The following is a 16,852-nucleotide window of genomic DNA, read 5'->3' as shown; positions in this document are numbered from 1 at the left end:
TCCGTGCACAGTCGGGGTGCCTGGACCCTAGGATGAGGAAGGTTGCATGCCCCTTGTTAATCAACCAGCAGAGGACAAGGTTTCAGGCCTTGTTCTCCAGAAGCCCAGAGAGCGAAACAGAAGCCCAACGCTGGGGATAGGGTGTCCACCAGAACCAGCAGAGATCCCACGGGTCAGATTCCGCGTGCCACGACTCCCAACACACATACAGTAGCGGGAGTGGACTTCTCCGTTCCATGCAAAGTCGTCCAACAGGAGAGAGAAACACAGAGTGCAGGAGGAAGGGACACCTGTTCACTATACCGGGTGTGGGACCCGAATACACCCTCCAATGGCAGCCGGTCACTGACAATTTGGCTTACCACTGGACTTGTGTGAAATTACTGAACTGTGAGTGCACCGTTGTTCCCCGGTCCAATCCGGCGTGCCATCTCCAGCAGCCATCACTCCTGTGTACCGAAACCAGGCCCCGGGACTACACCTCCCTTACCCATGGAGGGGATCCCATCTTGCTGCCCCGCTCCATCAGCCTTGGGCGTCCCATCACCAGTCAGCGGCGGTGTCACCATCCCTCACCGCAACCCACGGGTGACGTCACAGACAATTCTCCCCCCTGTACATAATCCCCTTTTCCGACGGTTGTGAGGACGGATGGCTGTGTAAGCCTGGGTCCGGTTAACACTCGAGCCGCAGCAGCGTACCCAGATCCGAGCGGGCCCCAAAAGCAGCAGCGGCCTCCGCCCGCAACACACTCATCAGTCCAGAAGCTGTGCATGGGACGTGCTTGGACGTTCCAACTAAACAACGATCCAAAACATAAGGCCAAGTCGACCTGTCATTGGCTACAGCAGAACACAGTGAATGTTCTGGAGTGGCCATCTCAGTCTCCTGACCTCAATATCATTGAGCCACTATGGGGAGAATTCAAGCGCTCAGGTCATGCAAGAAAGCCCAGAAACTTACTGGAACTGGAGGCTTTTTGCCAAGAAGAATGGGCAGCTTTACCATCTGAGAAAATAAAGAGCCTCATCCACAACTACCGCAAGACTTCCATCTGTCATTGATGTTAGAGGGGGAAATATACGGTATTGGGGTATGTGAACTTCTGATCAGGGTCATTTGGATGTTTTTGGTTGTCATTATGATTTAAAAAGAGTAAACACAGTAGTTTGACAACAAATGGCTTCACCCAACCATTAACCATGAGTGGAAAAAAAGATTTTGTGTTATCATTCGTATTCTCTGAAAAAAGGCCAAGAAAGCAAAAAATCTGCCGGGGTATGTAAACTTTTGAGCACAACTGTATGCCTTCTGTAACATTGTGCAATAACCGTTAAGAGGAATACATTTTTCAACATATTATTTTACCTTTAGCAGCTGCTTGTGGATTATCTTGGGTATCTGGCATGATTACGGCTCTGTGTCCCAGAGTATGGCAGACGTGAGCTCCGCTGGAGGACAATGTTTTATCTTCAGCCCTTTGGTCACCTTCCCCACCATGATTTACCTTCAGAACTTGAGGTGGTGCACTTTCTGTAACTTTCACTTTCCTCTTTCTTTTTTTATTCACGCTGCGTAGACTGTGACTAGTCTATTTATACAAAATAAAAAATAAGATAGAGTCCCAATGAGAAGGTATGGAAAAGTAGACGGAGCAATGAAAAATATAAAAGATACAATCAGGTTACTAAATGCTTCAAATATCGTTCAAGAAAGGATAGAATGTCTAGTGGAGCTTCAAGACATCTACACATCAATTGGATAACTTTACGATATTAGATCCCACAAGGCCAACTTTTTGATAATACTAATTGCTATGCTATAACGGCCAACTTTTGAGATCTAGGTACAAATGTGTCGCCCAGGGAATGGGGTACTCGGTCCAGGGCAGTGTAACACTGGGGAGTGTCACTTTCGTGGCCGTTGCCCGGTCCCGTGCCCTGGGTGCTTTTTAATGGGGAGTATTTACAGGGGAGTTTAAAGTCATTGGTGTGACGCCACCTGCGGGCTGCGGTTAATATGGGGAAACCACCGCTGCTGGATTGGTTACCCCTAGGGCTGGTGATAATGGCAGCAATGGTGGTAGGCCATCCGCAGGTAGGGCTGAGCCCAGGGTGTGACAGAGTCCTTCGCCGTTAATAATGGAAGCCACACCGTGGGTTGCAGTTAACAGTCTCTAATCACTTTTGACCCTCAGACGGCTGGTTCTGGTCCCTGTAGTTCCAGTGCCAGTTGATGACTCGGGTGCTCTGTCCCCGGCACCCTCAGTGTGGTTGGGTCCCCGTAGCATGGAGCGATTTGGGGCCCAACTGTCCCTTTTTGTGGCAGTCTCCTTGTCCATATGGTGGGCAGTGTGGACCCTGTAGGTCTGGTCTGTGTCCCGAACCCTGATCCTTGCTTTACTGCTGGTGCCCCCGGATGAGTCAGTGAGGTCTGTGGAGGTCCCCTCACTGTGCAGGCATTTTCCAGGCCGTATGAAACTGTTGCCTGACCTAGGGCCCTGTGCCCCGTCGGTGCTCTGGTTCCAGCGGTACTTGGGTGTACCTGCCCTGGTGACCACTCTCCTGTGCCCTGGGCCACCGTTACATGACCCAGCTCTAGGCACGTCTTTCCACTCTCACTTACTACTCTAGACTTCTCTAGACTGACTGCTGTCACCTCCCATCAGGTTGTCTAGTCCCCCTGGTCTGGCTCCGCCCTTTAGGTGGCCCTCTCCTTCAAACATTGGGGTACGGTGCCATAATGAACAGGACCATGCATTGCTCACAGGAACTGTCCCATACAGTGCTTGTAGGAATGAAGAGGCTGAACAAGGGCATCAAGCTAAAAGATGGTCAACATAACAGGGCATGAGAGTGAATTTAGGTGAGGTTAAGAGTATGGGAATAAAACAAAAGTTGGGGCTGTCGTTAGAAGGCTCGTAGTAATTTTATGGTGTAGCCTTGGAGAAGTAATCAATAAAGTCCAGTTATTAATCAAGAGCTCAGTCATTATAATGGTAAAGGTATATAAACACAGTTGAGGAGTGCTGTAAAGGCAAAAGATCTGCAGTGGGTTCACTCCTGAGTTTTGGAGCTGCTGCAGGGGCCATAGGTCTTATTCAGGCATCTTCCAAAGTTGCCACTGTGCAGAGGACATGCATAGGGGGGTATCGCTGGGCTGTATAAAGATACCGTATGCTACTTGTAGAATTATGAGTTACCTTTGGAGTTGGTGCCAATAAAGGAACCAAAAAAGTTTCAGCTCATTCATTGTTTGTTGTTCCCAAAAATGTATGTTGGTTAACGATGGTAATGATCCAGAGTTATGCTTGTTGCTCTATACCTAATTTGACATTGCTGTTAAGTGAATTCAGTTGCTTAGTTGGGGTTGTTGATAGAAAAAATGAATCTAGAGGTAAAGTATTGTTTATTGCTGGTGTCTCTCAGAGACCTAAAGGTACCTTCACACATAACGACTTACCTGCAATCCCAAAAACGATGCGACCTGATAGGGATCGCAGGTAAGTCGCTGGGAGGTCGCAGGTGAGATGTCACACAGTCAGATCTTACCAGCGATGCAGAACAATACAGATCGCAGTAGCGATCTGTATAACGATCTCAGCAGTCACTGTGATCCTGTTACACAGTGTCAAACACAGCGATGTGTCCTGCCCAGCAGGACATCGCCTTTGAAGAAAATGACCTGGACCATTCTGCAACGACTAGCGATCTCACAGCAGGGGCCTGATCGCTGGTAAGTGTCACACATAACAAGATCGCTAACGGGATCGCAACTGCGTCACCAAAACGGTGACTCAGCTGCGATCTCGCTAGCGATCTCGTTATGTGTGACAGTACCTTTAGATTAAAAAGGTAACCTTGGACAAACTTGGAGCTAGCCACTCTGTCTGGCAGATCACAGAATCACAGAAAACCCCGACCTTCACTCTTTAAAAGGGTTGTCCGGTCTAAGATGATAAGAATGTAGACACTCTGTGTGTCACTCTATGGGACTGCAGCTATGAATCCTCCCAGCATACGTACCATGCGTTACGAGGATTTGCCGATTTGAGCCGGGAGCAGCACTATGCATGTTCCTGGCCAGAACTTAACTAGTGAGCATGGCCTCACTCAATACAAGTGAATTGAATGTGCTTGCCCGACTAGTAGGTGTGGTCGTCTAGTGGGCACGGCCTTTCTCTATATACTTGTATGGAGTGAGGCCGCTAGTTAGGGTCTGGCTGGGAACATGCCTATCACACAATTGCAGTCATGTGACCTCCGTTATTGGCCCAGAAACCGGCGAATCTTCACAGAGCACAGTGTGTACACTGGGAGGATTCATCAGTCTTCAGTCACATAGCTGATGTAGATGTGGCCAGGTCGTCACAGAACAACACCAACACACCCCACACCCCGATCAGGCACACCAAAGCCAAACACAAAACCCTTGTTGCCTTCCTCCAGGGGCTGATGTCCACACCAGGGGGTGGGCCAGGCGGTTGGTCCTGCCCATCGAGGAGTTCACAGTCCTGGAGGCGGGAAAGGCAGAGCAGATCAGTTGAGGAGTGAGAGGAGTAAAGTGGCAAAAGAGCAGTCTGACGAGGTCCGGGTGTGTGGCCCAGACGGAACAGCAAGGTTGGCAGACAGTGGTGACCATCTGCAGGAGAGGCCTATTGGAGCTATCCATAAGGACCGTGGACGGGCGGTGGCCCGGCGGTACCGGACCGGTACGCAAAGAGAAGCCAGCACCATCCGGCAGGGGCTTACGGACCCCGACAAGGCTAGGAGTCGCCGTTGAATTTGTCAAATCCGTTAGCGAAGGGAACCTCCTGGGTTTCCCAGCAGCCAAGTCCCGATAGAAGGCAACAGTCCAACCGTTAGAGGGAAACACAGTCACCGCCAAGGCTAAAGTTCCCAGGGCCAGAGCCTGCGGGCAAAAGGGGCTCCTTCAGCACATATCCAAGCTGGGGAGCGGGTTACCGGTGGGAACCCATTGGAGCCATCTACACTACACAGGTGCAGGGAAAGGCAGTCACCATCAACCTGCCGGGATGAGAAACACCGCAGCCGTCTGTGGGACCCGTCCATTCAGCTGTTTGTTTTACCGGAGACTCTGTGTTCCTCATTGGCTGAGTGAGTACCACCGTGCCGTGCGGCACAGCGCTGCCCCCGCGACCCTGCACCTCACCAGGCCCCGTAACCCGCCTGCCATTCATCCCTACCCCATCACCGGGCCCCGGGACAACCAACCCCCTACCCACGGAGGGGAGAACCAACATCCAAGCTGCTCCCTGCCATCTCTCCCGGGATCCCCATCCAGAGCAGCGGTGGTGTCACCAATCTCACCACAACCGTGGGTGGCGTCACGGACAATAAATCCCCAAAACCAAACCCCTTTTCACTCACGGGCGAGGAGCGCCGCTCGAGTCCCCGGGATCCGGCCCACCGCTCGAGCCACCACCGAGCAGCAGCAACAGCACGCGACAACTTGGCGTCACAAACAGGATCTTACCGCTCTGTCGTCTGGTAGAGGTGTGCCTTGTGACCGCCGGAGGTGTCCGGCCGAAAAATTTGAGAAGCCGCCATCTTGGGCGTGAAAAGTTCCCGTTCGAGCGTCTCCTCGAGCAGTGGAGGCGCGAAGGCCTAAACCCGCCCCTGTAGAGGAGGAGCCGGAAAGAGACTAAGGGGGACGCGGATGGAGGGATGGCGGCGTCCTCGAATTGGAGCGCGGGAGTACCCGCTACCGGAGCGTCTAAGCTCTGGGTGAACCGAGGAGGAGTAGCCTTTGAAGACTGCGGCCCGGGTGAGCTCCCCGCCGGGACCGCTGCGTGGCTGGAGCGGGAGCTGGGCCGATTCTGCTTGAAGGTGAGGGCGCAGAGCCTGCAGCAGCTGCTGGACTGGAAGGCGGAGATGCGCAGGATGGTTGCCGTATTGGGGGCCCGTGAGCAAGGGGCCGCTGCGGCTGTGCCGCGTCGCGACCAGTCCACCCAAACCCCAGAACCAGCCCTGATTGCATGGGAGCCGGGGGCCGGCACCGCAGCCGGAGGTCCAGAGAGAATGTCGCTGATGGAGGAGGGGGTTCCGACCACGCTGCCCCCGCCACCGTTCTTAACGGCCGTCAGTGGTTCTGGACTGAACTGCCTGTGGAAGGAGAACCCGATGTACCGACGGGTCCCCGAGTGGGCCGACCCCCTGCGGTGGTAGCTGCCCCAAAGTCAGCGGAGTCCCGTTGCAAGTTGTCCCCGTTGGGACCACCAAAGCACCGTTTTGAAAGTTTTAATGAATGATAACAAAAGGAATGATTAACCGAAAATGTTACCTGATTGACCAACCCTGATTAGAACCGGTCGTTGCTGGCAACTGTTGTCCCCGTGGGGACTGTTTACAAGTTATGCGTAGAAACTACTATGGACAAGCCCGAGAACTGTCAGGGCAGCCACGAACTTGCGGTATGTAAATAAAAATGTTTTTATGGCTTTACCGTGACCGCCGCCGGAGAGGCTGATTTGGAGGATGGGCCTGGAAGAAAGGGATGGCCCAGGCCCACCACTACCACAACCGGTGGCGATCCTCCGGGGGTTTCAGGAGTTCCACATGGACGTGGGTCCCCTGAAAAGGACAGAACCCGCTCGGGTAACTTGTGCTGGACTGGGGTCAAGGGGTGCTGCCCATTTGCTTGGGGGCAGCATCAGGGCCAGGTTGCTTGGGTGGGAGAGAGCGGAAGCCGTTACCATTAGCAATGTTTAAGTAATGTACCTCCCGATGCGGGAAGATTGAGAATGCTTATTTTTATATGTTACCGTTTTATCTCTTTTCAGTTGTAAAAATAAAACCGGTGATGGACGGGCAGCCCGCAGACGGTCTGCATTTTACTAAGGGGGAATGTGGCGCCCTGGACAAGCCAGGTCGTCACAGAACAACACCAACACCCCCCACACCCCGGTCAGGCACACCAAAGCCAAACACAAAACCATTATTGCCTTCCTCCAGGGGCTGATGTCCACACCAGGGGGTGGGCCAGGCGGTTGGTCCCGCCCACCGAGGAGCTCACACTCCTGGAGGCGGGAAAGGCAGGGCAGATCAGTTGAGGAGTGAGAGGAGTAAAGTGGCAAAAGAGCAGTCTGACGAGGTCCGGGTGTGTGGCCCAGACGGAACAGCAAGGTTGGCAGACGGTGGTGACCGTCTGCAGGAGAGGCCTATTGGAGCTAGCCGTAAGGACTGTGGATGGGTGGTGGCCCAGCGGTACCGGACTGGTATGCAAAGAGAAGCCAGCACCATCCGGCAGGGGCTTACGGACCCCGACAAGGCTAGGAGTTGCCATTGAATTTGTCAATCCGTTAGCGAAGGGAACCTCCTGGGTTTCCCAGCAGCCAAATCCCGATAGAAGGCAACAGTCCAACCGTTAGAGGGAAACACAGTCACCGCCAAGGCTAAAGTTCCCAGGGCCAGAGCCTGCGGGCAAAAGGGGCTCCTTCAGCACATATCCAAGCTGGGGAGCGGGTTACCGGTGGGAACCCATTGGAGCCGTCTACACTACACAGGTGCAGGGAAAGGCAGTCAGCATCAACCTGCCGGGAGGAGAAACACCGCAGCCGTCTGTGGGACCCGTCCATCCAGCCGTTTGTTTTACCGGAGACTCTGTGTTCCTCATTGGCTGAGTGAGTACCACCGTGCCGTGCGGCACAGCGCTGCCCCCGCGACCCTGCACCTCACCAGGCCCCGTAACCCGCCTGCCATTCATCCCTACCCCATCACCGGGCCCTGGGACAACCAACCCCCTACCCACGGAGGGGAGAACCAACATCCAAGCTGCTCCCTGCCATCGCTCCCGGGATCCCCGTCCAGAGCAGCGGTGGTGTCACCAATCTCACCACAACCGTGGGTGGCGTCACGGACAATAAATCCCCAAAACCAAACCCCTTTTCACTCACGGGCGAGGAGCGCCGCTCGAGTCCCCGGGATCCGGCCCACTGCTCGAGCCACCACCGAGCAGCAGCAACAGCAGCAGCAGCCAGACCCGAGCAGTGGGAGAGCGCAGTGTCCCCTCCTCTGCCCGCGACATAGACAGCACGGACGCCATGTGACGTGAAAATATAAGAGGTGAGCAGAAAGATTTTTTCAGGTTTTATATGCACCAGAGCAAGAACGGGGACTATATATATATATATATATATATATATACCAGGTAAGGTCCCATATACACCAGGGTGAGGACGTATATACACCAGGATGGTGGATATATACCAGGATGGAAGACATATACACTATGATGGGGGATATATTTACCAAGATGGAGGACATATATACCAAAGTGGGGGACATATATACCAAGGTGGGGGACATATATACCAAGGTGGGGGACATATATCCCAGGATGGGGACATATATGCAAGGATGGAGGACATATTTACCAGGAAGGGGCCCAGGATGGAGACATATACCAGGATAGGGACATATATACCAGAATGAGTTTCATATTTATCAGGAAGTGGCCCAGGATGGGGGACATATTTACAAGGATAAGCGACATTATTTCATAATGAAGGTGAGAGGGGGCAACACATGTACACGTCTTTATACGATTTAAACTCTACAAGGACCCATACATCTGACCAACATGTTGTGTTAAAGTTAAGAATAAACTCATCTTTTCTGTTAAAGTAAAACTTAATCTAATGAAAAATCTGGATATTGTACATGGGCAATCAAAGTTGTATTGAATATAGTTTTTGTGTCAGTCTAATAATGACAATACAGAGTTCTGGACACTAGGTGTCAGTATTGCCACAATGACTGTTGGATGATACATTGTTACTATTCTAACATTCTCATATTGTCAGTAAAGTAAATATATCACCACAAGTGACAGAAATCAGGTTTGTTTTTCTAGATATGTTAGAAATTATAATAGAAATATGTTAATATATTGCATTTATTTGTGTTTACAATACGCATGTTTTTGTTATGTTTTTAGGTGCATTTTTAAGGTTTTATCCTTGCGTTTTCACCCATTCATCTTATTTTGGCAAAACACAAAAGAGTTCAAAATATGCCGGGGGAAAAAACTGCATGTGCATAAGATTCCAGAAATCTCATAGATTATAGTGGTACTGTAAAGTAACGCAAATTTTACACTCCAAATACAATACATTGAAAATGCAGCAAAAATGCTGAAAAATCGTAGTCACACAGTCACAGCCTATGGGGAATTTATCAAGACTGATGTTTTGTACGTCAGCCTTGATACAGAGTTCAACGGAATAAGGTGTGCCAAATTCATTAATTGGTGAGTCATAAAATGGACTCAAGTCATATGGATCTGTGGCTCTGGTCTAGATGACATCCCTCCTGTTAAGTTCCACCTACTATTCAAAAATTTGTTGGAGACTTTCATCAAAAGTAATAAAATGTTTGCTCACTTATGTGTTGTGAAAAAATGTGTGTCTTTTTTATGTCAGTGTTTTAGCAAAAAGTGATTGACAGCCCTCAGCTGTCTGCTTTACCTTAGCTAGTTACCAAAAATAGAAGGGATCCCACACCATTTTTTTAAAATTATTTATTTAAATAATGGAGTGAGTCCCCCCCCTAACTTTGATAACCAGCCAAGGTAAAGCATACAGCTGGGGGCTACTATTATCAGGCTGGGGAGGCCATGGATATTTGGCCCTTCTCAGCCTAAATATACCAGCCTGCAGCCATCCCAGAAGTGCCGCATCCATTAGATAGCAATGGGGGTAATACTTTTAGGGTTGATCTCAATACTGGAGAGTAGAATTGGGGTATATGCTGCACTTTTGCCAGAATGACTAAATGTTGTTTTTCTGACTTTTTCTCAGTTTTTCTGAATATAGCAGAGAACCTATCTCCTTTACTGAACCAGCCATTTTGCCCTCCTTTTTTTGAATTATAGTAGGTGTGTCTCATATATGTGTAGATATAGGTGCTGTCTCTGTACAATCATAGCTTATTGATTTTTCTTTTGTCCTCATGAAGGAGACTGAGTTTCTCCAAGATTCATAGACCTGAATTAAAAAGGATATTGATATAAATCAACATTTTGTCATTTTGGCGAAAGTGTGGCATACACCCTGATGTCAGCTGTGAATTGTCGATGAGTTCACCTGAGGTCACAGTTGGCGGTTCCCACAGTACCCCAGCTGTGAACTTAGGTGAAGTAATTTCAAGTGAACTCATTGAACAGAAATCCGGTAATCCGGCATTGAGTTCAATGGTCCTGGATTACCGGCACCATTGAAGTTTATAATTCGATAATACGGCATTATTGAACTAAATCCTGGATTACCAGAATGTGCATGCATTCCGGTACTCCAGAAGTGAGATCAATTGAGTTCACCTGAGGTCATAGCTTCTGCTATTCTAACTCTACAATTTGCTGACCATCAAATAAAAACTCCACTCTCATTTTTTTTCTCGCCTAGCATTGGCATGCAATACATTTTGTTTCTCAGCAGCTATTATTCTAAAATCATTTACAGGACTATTTACACTGTTCTATGCTACAAAATAGTAATGTATCCGTAAAAATCAGACAGTATATTGATGGTCTGTGTGCGTCCGTTTTTTTCTCATACCCATAGACTTGTATTGGCGGGTATCTTCTGATTCAAGCATGCTGCAATTTTTTCAAAATGCCGAATACAGCTGAGCAAAAAAATGTCAGCTCTGACCTGCATCATTGAATAACATTGGGCCAAATGCAATCCGATTTTTTTTATTGGGTTGCACTTTTCCGAGTCATATGCTCATGTGACCCCGGCCTTACTGCAATTAAACCATCGGCACTTTATTTTTAATGCTTGGAATAATTCGGCTCAAAATTTACCTTTCTGATATTTGTGAAAAAATGTTCTCTGTATCCTATTCATAAAGGGTCTGATTCACCAATGCTTTTGCGCCAGAAAACTGTGGCAAAAGCTATGAATAGAGGCTAAAGTTTTGTGCAACAGGGAGATGTGCACACATTTTGTGGTTTTTGGCGTTTTTTCGGCCATAGCTGGGGTGGGACTGGAGTTTGACTACACTCACCTGGCAAAATAATCAAAAATGCTTGGAATGCCAGTTATACTACTCCATTCTATTCTGAAAAGTCAAAATTCTTATACTGGATTCCGCTTTTCAGGTTAATATCCTATGAAATAGGAATTCATCCAGAAAAGTGAGATGACTTTTCTCTCTTGTCATCCGTATACAATCAGTTTTCACTCAGCAGCTATTAATTGTTACAGGACCATTTACAGTTTCCCATCTAAATGTCTCCATAAAAATCGACTTTCTTACCATGGCTCCGTATGGCATCCGATTTGAAGAATAAATCGTTTTGCAATGATATTATATGTGCAATTTGTACATTAGCGTACCTGAGTCAAGAGGTTTTGGATGGGTTTTAGAGGTCTTCTCTTGCCCCCTGGAAATGAATGTTTGTACTTCAGAAGCTCCGAGCTGCTGTCATGAGTCACGTCGCACCCTGACAAATCACTGGAAAAGAAGAAAAAACATGAAGAATTCTTCCATATCCAGTAATAACTCAATTCTACACTGCCAGGAAGAAATAAACCTTATTCCTCCCTATAGTATTTAGCTTCCAGTCATCGAGGTGGCACCGTTTCAGTCACTGCTCAATTTATAGTGAGTGGCAGCTTTAACCGCACCCCCAGCACTAACTGACAGCCTGGTCTAATACTGAGCCAGCTGTCAGTCACTAACAGGGGTGTGATTACAGCAGCCGCTCATTTTTTCACATGATGGGTTCCATGTAAGAAAAGGATCGATCATATGTAGTAAACACTTAAAAGGGTTGTCTACTGCTACGACAACCCCTCCTGATTCCACTTGTTTCCCCCAGTTAAAATAAAAGACACTGTATTCACCTCCCATTCTGGCACCATTCCACAACTGTCAGTGATCAGGGTGACGTCACGCGAGCCCCATGTCCAATCCCTGCCTCCAGACCAAATGAGGTAAAAAAAAAAAAAAGGTGCAGGCAGTTCCTCTTATTTGGATACACAGCCAAGATGAGCGCATGGCTGGGAGCTGCAGCCTGTAGCCATAGGCTTTATGTGTGCTGGGTATCATAATACAGTGGGACCCTATGACTATTTATTTATTTATTTATTTTTACTGTACCATATAGATGCACACAGCGTCTGTGATTGGTTGCAGTCAGCTGACATGCTGACTGTCTGGGTGGGTGTGCGTCTGACTGCAACCAATCACAGGCGCCGGTGAGCGGGGAAAGCAGTGAATATTCAATGAGGGTTAATTATCGGCCCCAGAAGTAAATGATTGCATGGAAGCAGTGTACCTCCATGATGGATGCTTGGTAAGTCAAGCGTGCGCGTTCCTATCCCTCTATCCCTTCTATCAACATCTTTAATCACCGTATTCTGGTCCCCATAGACTTATATGGGGACTGGAATATGGATCGGAATCAGATTTTAGAAACCAGATAACATGGACCCGCCGCTCCCAGTTATCTGCGAGTCCGCGCATCACTAGTCATAAATATTTCCTTTTTTCCATCAACCTAGCCATATTATGATTTGCTTTTTGTGGGACAAGTTGTAGTCTTGAATGACACCCTTCATTTTACCATACAATGAACTGGAAAACGAGAAACAAATTCCAGGACTACAAACATGGCCGCCATGGGGCCGTTCAATTTTGCTACATATTGGAAACAAGTTCTGTTCCAACATGATTGCATGACAGGGAAAGAGACAGACAGACAGGGAAAGAGACAGACAGGGAAAGAGACAGACAGGGAAAGAGATAGTGAGACAGACAGAGAAAGAGACAGAGAAACAGACAGAGAAAGAGATAGAGAAAGAGATAGAGAGACTGACAGAGAAAGAGACAGAGAAAGAGACAGAGAGACTGACAGAGAAAGAGACAGAGAGACAAACAGGGAAAAAGACAGACAGACAAACAGATAGCAAGAGAGAGAGAGAGACAGATGGAGACTGGGAGAGAAACAGAGAGACAGTGACTATCCCGGTGAAAGCCGGGTACTACAGATAGTGGAAACATATTAATCGATTTCTCTTGGTCACACATTATACAGCCTTGTTGTAGAGCCATAATAAGGTCTATGAAATATTTTTTTACCTGTGATTTTGTGGCCTCACGGATGTTTTGTGGTGATTGCTTTCTTTCTGCTCTGCACAGTCTTGTGAAATACGAGCATTGAGTATAGAATAGTTGATGGCCACAGATCGTAACACCCAACGTAGACCTTTTATGGTAGGCCAGTCATGGCTGGAATGAAACTCCGTGCTTGCCGAACATGGTTCCTATATGATGAAAACAGAGGCAAAAAAAGTTGTCAACATATTTTATGTAATATAGTTATCCGAGTAGTTATTATTAATATCCATCTTCATTGTGCAAGATACAAATAGCACACGTGATTCTAACAGTTCTCAAACCAATGACAATCACCGAATGACTGAAAAAAAAACAGTGCCATAAAAGCCATTTACATTTAACAATTATATATTACAAGACTATGAGAGGTCACAAACAAAGTGGTCAAATGTGGTCAGACTTATCCCCAAAGCTGTCAATAACTTGAGAGCCAGTGCCCTACCCTCACTTTCACAGTAATGCTACTGTGCCACCTTCTCATAATTTGTGACCATCACAACATTTATGCAATGAATGGCAATGGCTTTGCAGCTGTGACGCCTCTGGACTATCAGGTTGTCACAGGGTACTGCACTACCTGCCCTTCCATGCAGTATTCCGCCTCCCTCTTGGTTCTGCGTCCCTACTTAAGTGGTGCCTCTAACAGCAAATCAAAATCCTAGATACACCCTGCACCACACCCACCTGGCACACCAGTGGATGGCTTGAGAGGAATGGAGTCGCCCACTTGGGGGGTCAGGGAGGGGAGGTGAGGTGTGTAGAGAGTTGAGAAGAATCAGTGAGTGGAGAAGGAGGTGAAGAAGCCCTCGAGCTGAGAGGAGCTCAGAGGAAGTTGGGAGTGGGACTCCCGAAGTACTGCCTAGGTTGCAGACGGTGGTCTGGGCCTAGAGGAGTCGGACCCCCGGTCGCAGGGGATTGTGGCGAAGTGCTCAGACCCGTCGAGGAGGACAACCGGTAGCCTGGCCCTGTCACCGGTCCGGGACCAAAGGCATGACGGGGTACACGGACCTTAGGTAGGGGAGTAGCTTCAGGCAACGCGACAATTCACCTGAGGAGAACAGAGCCTTCACGATCCATTCCCACCCGCTCCAGAATCGGGGCATTAGCGCAACGAGGGGGATATGACTTTCCAACCAAAACGGTCCAGAAAATCCCAAGCGTGAGTCCTGAGAGCAAGCTCCCTTACTTAGCCATAGTAGGAAGCAGGGCCCGGCTAGTTTCAAGCTACCGACCCATCTAGTTGAAGTCTAAACTAAGTGCCAGGAGGCAGGTCACGGACCACCAGGCAGCACCACTTGGGGACGGGATCCGGACGAGCTCCCCTCAGCGACAGCGGTACCCAGAGACTTGGTTTACCTGGTTGTCGGTGTCTGCTTATGAACTAAGTGAGTACGAGAGTTACCCCTTCATCCCCACAGCACTACCCCCTTCCCCGAGTACCAGGGCATCCCCTACCCGTGGAGGGTACCAACACCTTGCTGCCCCATTCCATCATCCCCGGGTACTCCCAACGGCAGCGGTGGTACTCCTAATTACCACACACCACAGGTGGCATCACGAACTATAACTCCCCTGTAAATACCCCCTTTTAATTTGAGTGGCCGCACGACCCCCGGGTCTGGAGACCCTCGAGCCACACCCGGATCTGAGTAACTTGGCTGCTTCCACGGCGGCGGTAAACAGCCATCTACCACATTACTTGTTGAATCAGCACTCCTCCCAATGTAAACTTTTATAATTGCTAGTCTTGGACAATTTATTTTCAAAAATAATGTTCTCCAAGTTGATCATCACCTCTTGATCACTCTACCGCTCCGGTTACCACTGCGGATGTGACGCTATGGACAGCTGTCACACTAAGTACGAGGAAGTACCAAGTGAACGGCAAAAGGGAAGGGAAGATGGTGACCCCTGACCGAACCTACTTCTAGTCTCTGGGTTTCCTCACCACCCTAGATAGGTTCCGCGCCTATGCGCCAAGCCGGATACCTGACCCTAGGTATCCCTAGTGCTGGGATACAAGTCAAATTCGGCAATTCAGTGATCAATAGAGGTGAAGAGCACCTTAATTAAATCCCTATATTTTTTCCTATCACTTATATTGTCATCTCTGCTCTTGGTTCATCTTATATTGAATTGTACCCGATAACACTTGAAACATCATTTCACTGCTGCTTGCAGTAATGTTTAAATTGGAGCTCCGTCGCTCCATCTGGCCTACAATGTCTGCCCATTTGAGGTTCGGGTCCAGAACAGAATTTTAAGTCTGGTTGAACCTGCAGAACCCCAACTTCCATGGGTCTGTTCATCTCTACATATCACGTTTTGCATTAAAAATGAAGCTATTTTCAAAATAGTCCTTAAGAAAAAGTTAGACTTATATTTTGTCCTTTCAAAAAGCGTTTTCAGCAGGTTCTTTATCATTAGAGGAAGGATGACAGGTAACACCTCTATACACTGTTGATAACACGGGATCCACAAATCATAATATACAATGTCATAGCGATCTCTGCTCTCTCTCCCTGCGCAATGATCTCTGCACACGCTCATTAGATGCTTCAATACAAACAATAGGGTCGGAGTCTATCTGTTGCTAATGTTCAAGTGCATTTCCTAAAACAACAAGTTAGAGTCAGTTGTTTTTTTTTAATCAAACGTCTATCAAACAAATAGGAAAATCAGACATCACATCTATGGTGCTCGGATGGTCTAGTTTTTTTCATGGATCCATAGAATTGCATTGGTGAGCTTGATTCGTGAACTCGGATCCACTATGTTCTGGTAACATGTGAAGAGCCCCATAGAATTTTATCTGTGAAAAACACAGACAGAACAAGTATGTGAAAAATTGACATCTGAATGAGCCCTAAGATGGTTCCCTGTGTAATATAGAGCAGAAACGGAAGGCGAACGATGGGAGAAACAGTTCAGTGGTAAAACTTGTCACAGCTCAGTGTATCAGCTATGGGCACTGTATGTATGTAGTGATAAACCCATTAGGCTTTGTTACCACATTGTTAAGCTTATAGCCCGCAATGGGCATATTCACATTTTTGTGGTAGGAAAGGCTCCAAAAAATCTCTCAATTTACTATTAAAAGAAAAAAAATGGATTGTAATATGAATGCCACTAGAAGCAGCTATGTCCCCCTGTAACCATTTAGAAGCAGCATAGTCCTCCTTTTGCTGATTACCCTTTAGAAGCAGATTTGTCCTCCTCCTTTACTTTGGCTGCATTATACATGGCCATTAAATAACAATAAGCAGTAAGATGTTCAGGCTTCTGACAGGAGGTGAGGCCAATTTGCAACAGATATGTGTTTTGCTGAATAGTTGCATATTCAAGAGATGAACTGGAGATTTAATTTACCGCTTTCATTTTTCACTTTTGGTGTATTTGTGAGACAATCAGTGAATCAATTCTCCCATTGTATTATTTGAGCACTGAATCTACGACAAGATGGCAAAACAGCCCCAAATCCTATAAGATCTAAGCACAAGGCCCCATTTACCAATCATATAATGTATAGATTCACCCCTACCACAGTTTCTATCACCCAGGAAAAACAATCTCACCGTGGATTGTGGTAACTCTGGTAAAATGAATTAAATCCTGTGTCCCAGTAACGAGGGAAATTATCTGGTTTGTTAATTATAAGTATTTGAGGAAACTTTTCAGACTAAAGGTGGTGTCACACACAGCGA

General features: G+C 47.8%; 1 protein-coding gene across 1 annotated transcript in view; it reads right to left on the bottom strand.

Moving 5' to 3' along the window:
• LOC142251861 (uncharacterized) overlaps positions 1 to 16,852 on the bottom strand; it is a 72,775-nt gene that overhangs the window by 25,863 nt on the left and 30,060 nt on the right. Inside the window, exons 6-8 of the mRNA XM_075324910.1 lie at positions 13,110 to 13,294; positions 11,363 to 11,480; positions 1,369 to 1,591 (exon numbers count right to left, since the gene is read on the bottom strand). Of these exons, the coding sequence (XP_075181025.1) occupies positions 1,369 to 1,591; positions 11,363 to 11,480; positions 13,110 to 13,294 (526 nt within the window). The remainder of the gene's footprint in view (positions 1 to 1,368; positions 1,592 to 11,362; positions 11,481 to 13,109; positions 13,295 to 16,852) is intronic.

The sequence above is a fragment of the Anomaloglossus baeobatrachus genome, chromosome 9, assembly GCF_048569485.1.
Source record: "Anomaloglossus baeobatrachus isolate aAnoBae1 chromosome 9, aAnoBae1.hap1, whole genome shotgun sequence".
Classification (NCBI taxonomy): domain Eukaryota; kingdom Metazoa; phylum Chordata; class Amphibia; order Anura; family Aromobatidae; genus Anomaloglossus; species Anomaloglossus baeobatrachus.
The sequence above is the reverse complement of the archived record's forward strand: the minus strand, read 5'-3'. Positions and strand labels throughout refer to the sequence as shown.